At 40.3% G+C, this 6,543-nt stretch overlaps 1 protein-coding gene across 3 annotated transcripts in view; it reads right to left on the bottom strand.

Annotated features, from left to right (window-relative positions):
- Positions 1–2,094: 2,094 nt before the first annotated feature.
- LOC139545024 (kinase suppressor of Ras 2-like) overlaps positions 2,095–6,543 on the bottom strand; it is a 131,265-nt gene continuing 126,816 nt past the window's right edge. For all 3 annotated transcript variants that reach the window (XM_071352351.1, XM_071352349.1, XM_071352350.1), the window contains exons 22-23: positions 5,927–6,060; positions 2,095–5,706 (exon numbers count right to left, since the gene is read on the bottom strand). In XM_071352351.1, the coding sequence (XP_071208452.1) occupies positions 5,697–5,706; positions 5,927–6,060 (144 nt within the window). In that variant the 3' untranslated portion in view covers positions 2,095–5,696. The remainder of the gene's footprint in view (positions 5,707–5,926; positions 6,061–6,543) is intronic.

Here is a 6,543-nt window from a genome sequence, read left to right as displayed (position 1 = left end):
ACCCAGTGCTCCCATCCATCCATCAATCCACCTCTCCCTTCCCTCTTTCCATCCTCCCTCTCTCCCACTTCTCTCCCTCCTCAGCCTGTGAGTCACACACCTGACCCCCCCCCCCCCCACACACACACACACACACACAGGCGTAAAGCAGAGGCAGCAAGCGAGGCTCGCACAGACAGCATCATCAGCGTGCCAACGCTCCCTCTGGGCATGCAGGAATCTGTGGCCCAAAAATACATCAAAAATTTGACGGCAAGTGTCAATTAGTAGAATGATCAATTCAGTGTGAATGCTGGGATACGTGAAGGAGGATCCTGGCATATAGTCAACCCTCCATGTCCCTACGGACCTAAAGAGATGCATGCAAACACACTGTTGCTGCCAATTTGCTTAATACAAAATATACATGTCTGGGGAATGTGTAAATTATCTCCAACTCATCTCCTTTACACATATATACACAGTGTACAAAACATTAAGAACACCTGCTCTTTATTTGACAGACTGGCCAAGTGAATCCAGGTGAAAGATATGATCCCTTATTGATGTCAACGGTTAAATCCACTTCAATCAGTGTAGATGAAGGGGAGGAGACAGGTTAAAGAAGGATTTGAGACATGGATTGTGTATGTGTGCCATTCAGAGAGTGAATGGGCAAGACAACATATTTAAGTGACTTTGAACAGGTTATGGTGGTAGGAGCAGGAGCAGGTGCCAGGAGCACTGGTTTGAGTGTGTCAAGGACTACAGCGCTGCTGGGTTTTTCATGCTCAACAGTTTCCAGTGTGTATCAAGAATGGTCCACCACCCAAAGGACATCCAGCCAACTTGACACAACTGTTGGAAGCATTGGAGTCAACATGGGCCAGCATCCCTGTTTGACACCTTGTAGAGTCCATGCCCGACATATTAAGGCTGTTGTGAAGGCAACAGGGGCTTCATTTCAATATTAGGAAGGTGATCCTAATGTTTTGTACACTCAGTGTAGCTTAGGTGTTATGTCTGTGAAAAACCAGACGGTAGGCTAATCGTTTTGAATTATGTTACTGTTTAAACACTGGGAAGGACTCTTGAAGGGTTCTTGGTTGAGATTGATGACATTGTCCACCAGTACATTTGATGCAACTCAAACTTTCCTGATTGAAACAGTACCTTTAATCCAGATTTGTGTTTTCCTGCTTCAATTTTTCTTTTTATGGATTTTATATTCCCTTTTATGTACAAGTCTATTTAATTTGAGATTAGCAACTGACTTTAGGCTGCGTTTTAAAGGATGGCTGAACTTCCTGATTTGGCATCGTATTCGATGGTTTCTTAAGAAATGTTAGCGGTCACGAATTAATTCAAGCGAGAGTTGGTTTCGGGGTGTGGTTTGATATTGGTGTCTCGCTTGTATGTTTGCAGGTGAGAAGAGTTAGCCAAATTCTTACGCCAATTAGCTTCAGCCAGCTGGTGTGCGACTGTGGCAAAGTTGGTTTGACTTTGGCTAGCCTACCTTTGGGGCTAGTTAGGGACCGCAATAAATTACACAATGAGAAAATATTTTCATGTTGCACACCTTTTAGTTTTCATTAAATTGTTTTAATATTTGTATATACATTTCTACAATTTATAGTTGGTTTGAGGTTTTTAAGTCATTGGAATTTGGAGCTATTGGAATTTTAACATTGTGTACATTGTGTAATTTACCGATGGTCCCCAACTAACCCCATAGGGATATTCATTGTCAAATTTACCACAGGCATTACAATCGGGCCACATGCAGCTGTACTCCGAATTTATGATTACTTGTTTGCTGCCAGCTGTGGGCATGTAGGCAGGATTGAAATAAACCCAAACTTAATTTAAGTTGTGATGCAGTCTCACACAAGTCTCACAAAACTTTGTTACACTTTTGTAGTCAATTTTGACAGTAGAATAAATGTTTCTGACTCATATCGATGCCATATAGGTTGTTTTCTAATATATATGTTTGTTTTTAGGGGAAGTTGCTCTTCAATAAAGTTCTGTGCAAGGGTGTGTAGAACATTTTCAAAGTAACAAGTGCAAAATGTATAAAAGAGAAGAGGGTAAGATAAAAGATGAGTAAAAACATTCAAAATGAAAACATTTTTATTGGCATACTTTTTCGTAGAAGATGAGTGCAAATAAAGAGCTTCTGATGAATCTACCAGTCACGGAGCCATGGACCACAAGGCATTGATAAATACAAGCTTTTGGAGCTATACTCTACAATACAAGGCTTGAATCAGAAAATAAACATCAATGCTTACGTAATATAGGAAGGTATATGGAGAAAAATAAATCTGAATGAACAAAAATATACGACAAAACCACAACAACACAATACATACATTCATAAAGTAAGAAATCCTGTACACCAAAACTGCTGTAGTGAGTTCACATGGAATATTGATTTACGGCAACTGACGATAAAACGAGGTCTACAGTGCCTTGCAAAGGTATTCATCCCCCTTGGTGTTTTCCTATTTTGTTGCATTACAACCTGTAATTTAAATGGATTTTTATTTCGATTTCACATACACAAAATAGTCCAAATTGGTGAAGTGAAATGAAAAAAAGTACTTGTTTCAAAAAATTCTAAACTGAAAAGTGGTGCGTGCATATGTATTCACCCCCTTTGCTGTGAAGCCCCTAAATAAGATCTGGTGCAACCAATAACCTTCAGAAGTCACATAATTAGTTAAATAAAGTCCATCTGTGTGGAGTCTAAGTGTCACATGATCTCAGTATATATACACCTGTTCTGAAAGGCCTCAGAGTCTGCAACACCACTAAGCAAGGGGCACCACCAAGCAAGCGGCACCATGAAGACCAAGGAGCTCTCCAAACAGGTCAGGGACAAAGTTGTGGAGAACTACAGATCAGGGTTGAGTTGTAAAAAAATATCTGAGACTTTGAACATCCCACAGAGCAACATTAAATCCATTATTAAAAAATGGAAAGAATATGGCACCACAACAAACCTGCCAAGAGAGGGCCACCCACCAAAACTCACGGACCAGGCAAGGAGGGCATTAATCAGAGGCAACAAAGAGACCAAAGATAACCCTGAAGGAGCTGCAAAGCTCCACAGCGGAGATTGGAGTATTTGTCGATAGGACCACTTTAAGCCATACACTCCACAGAGCTGGGCTTTACGAAAGAGTGGCCAGAAAAAAGCCATTGCTTAAAGAAAAAAATAAGCAAACACATTTGGTGTTTGCCAAAAGGCATGTGGGAGACTCCCCAAACATATGGAAGAAGGTACTCTGGTCAGATGAGACAAAAATTTAGCTTTTTGGCCATCAAGGAAAACACTATGTCTGGTGCAAACCCAACACCTCACATCACCCCGAGAACAACATTCCCACAGTGAAGCATGGTGGTGGCAGCAGCATGCTGTGGGTATGTTTTTCATCGGCAGGGACTGGGAAACCGGTCAGAATTGAAGGAATGATGGATGGTGCTAAATGCAGGGAAATTCTTGAGGTAAACCTGTTTCAGTCTTCCAGAGATTTGAGACTGGGACGGTGGTTCACCTTCCAGCAGGACATTGACCCTAAGCATTCTGCTAAAGCAACACTTGAGTGGTTTAAGGGGAAACATTTAAATGTATAGGATTTGACTAGGCCATTCCCAGACCTCAATCCAATTGAGAATCTGTGGTATGACTTAAAGATTGCTGTACACCAGCGGAACCCATCCAACTTGAAGGAGCTGGAGCAGTTTTGCCTTGAAGAATGGGCAAAAATACCAGTGGCTAGATGTGCCAAGCTTATAGAGACATACCCCAAGAGACTTGCAGCTGTAATTGCTGCAAAAGGTGGCTCTACAAAGTATAGACTTTGGGGGGGGTGAATAGTTATGCACGCTCAAGTTTTCAGTTTTTTTGTCTTATTTCTTGTTTGTTTCACAATACAAAATATTTTGCATCTTCAAAGTGGTAGGCATGTTGTGTAAATCAAATGATACAAACCCCAAAAAAATCTATTTTAATTCCAGGTTATAAGGCAACAAAATAGGGAAAATGCCAAGGGGGTGAATACTTTCGCAAGCCACTGTATACTTTCCACTAAATGTTGATTGGTTTTTCCTGTTGATTAGTTTTTTTATCCAGCACAATTAGTTATTTCTCTTCACGATTATACTGTGCAAATATAATATTACAATCATTCTCTTAAACATCGCTTTTGAACATTTCTTTTTTACAAAGCAGGCTGTATAGTCTTATTAACTGTTGTAACTGTATTGTGTGGTGATCCTACGCTGACAACAGTTCCATCAGAAAATACCCCAGTGATCATATACTTAATGTAGAGCTGAAAGAGTCAACTTTGTATCGTAATAGTGAGACTAGATCCTTTGTAGTCCATTTCATGCACTTAAAAGTTGTAAACAGTACAAATATAAATGACCCACGTACAATATCTGAATTCCAGTAATTCCAAAATAGACAGATGTACTCCAAAAAACAGCAGCAATTTGTTTGTATGCATTTCCAACATATTTTACTGTATAATATAGTGTTGTAGAAAGGGCTTTATACAGGATTGGATTGTCTGCATCTAAGCCATGGCTGTACAGAGCCCATGGCAGTAGCTTTACAGTTCTTAGTTAGACACTGGTTTTCACAATCTGACTGCACTCTAGCTTGCTTAGATTTCAAATATCGCTGTGAAATATATGATAGAAAAGGCCAGGTCATGGACAGAGTCGTGTTACTAGACTGTGTCATGGTGTCTGTTCAGAAAGTCCTTTGTCAATTATAGGGCTGACAAATTCCTGAAGTGAATCGATTGTGTCATCATTAACGTACATAGGTAGTGACCTTAGCTAGCTGGCTATACATCTCTTTTTTTATTTTTTATTTTTTTTACTTTTCTGCGTTAAAACACCAAAGTAACCACTCTACACCTATTTCTCAGTGACAGCATTTGTCCAAGGTGTTGAAGCACATTTCTACTAAGTAATGAGATACATTTGAAGTGTCAGCGTTTTGACATTAGCGTGAGAGATTTCTAGTCAGTCAGTCTAGGTCTTCTCCTGAATGGCCCAGAGCTGAGAAAAAAGGCTGCTGTTCAAACATCTCGCACCCTATTTCCCATCTAGTCCACTACCTTTGACGTTTTTGACAGGTCAGTGTAGGGAATAGGATGCCATTTTTTTTTTACGCATCCTCAACAGTGTTCACAGGCAATAATCAAAGCACAGAACAGTTTCCTACCAATGTACTGAAGTATCATCCAGCCCTACAAGTGACAGGAGTGGAGTCTTCACATTCAATAGTGAATAATGACTTTAAAATAAAGCTTTGAGACTAACATGTAGAGAACACAAACACAAGGGACCATGAGGTACACTGACAAATGACAAAGACAGTTGACAGACAGGAAATGGCAAGACAATTACTTAAAAATGTACATTTCACAATTCATTACATAATTACATTCATTCTAAAAACTAGTTCATTCTGATGCATTTTCCGTACACAATGAAGTGAGACATGACACAAAAAAAACTCTCATTAAAACAAGTGACATTGAGAAAAATACATTCCAGAATAAAGAAACCAACCAACAAACTGAACAGGTCATTTGAGTAATGAAATAAAACACATCTTCCATGTGATTAAACAATAAACCCAAAGTATGAGTTCAGAGGATGTTGAGAAGTCTAGGTTCAGAGGGTCACGGTCAACTGCACCTATATATACACACACACACACACACACACACACACACACACACACACACACACACACACACACACACACACACACACACACACACACACACACACACACACACACACACACACACACACACACACACACACACACACACACACACACACACACACACACCATGAGGATACATAGTCTAGGTGAGTTTACTTTGTTGTATTTTAGTCTCATTTGACATACTCAGCTGACTTCCAGAAGTGCCCTGGGTGGGAAAGGCGGCGGTTCCTTTTTGGCAACTTTTCCAGCAGATCCACCAGCTTGGAGAAGCTGGGCCTCTCCTCTTGCTCGAACGCCCAGCAGAAGAGCAGGATGTCCTAGGGAGGGAGATCCAGAACAGACCCTGTTTAGAGAGCCAGGCACACACAGGACAAACAGGAGAGAAAGAGACCTGCGTGGAGAACTGGACAAATGGACGAATGCCACCGGATTCAAATAACAGTATTTTTTCCTGTGAGAGAAATTATTTTGTGAAGTGGTTCAGAAAACACAAATAACAAACAGCCAATGAGGATGCTCATTCTGAACACCTGTCAATTGATATGTATGAGGATGCTCATTATGAACACCTGTCAATTGATATGTATGAGGATGCTCATTCTGAACACCTGTCAATTGATATGTATGAGGATGCTCATTATGAACACCTGTCAATTGATATGTATGAGGATGCTCATTCTGAACACCTGGCAATTGATATGTATGAGGATGCTCATTCTGAACACCTGTAAATTGATATGTATGAGGATGCTCATTCTGAACACCTGTCAATTGATATGTATGAGGATGCTCATTCTGAA

The sequence above is a fragment of the Salvelinus alpinus genome, chromosome 19 (assembly GCF_045679555.1).
Source record: "Salvelinus alpinus chromosome 19, SLU_Salpinus.1, whole genome shotgun sequence".
Taxonomy (NCBI): Eukaryota; Metazoa; Chordata; class Actinopteri; order Salmoniformes; family Salmonidae; genus Salvelinus; species Salvelinus alpinus.
The sequence above is the reverse complement of the archived record's forward strand: the minus strand, read 5'-3'. Positions and strand labels throughout refer to the sequence as shown.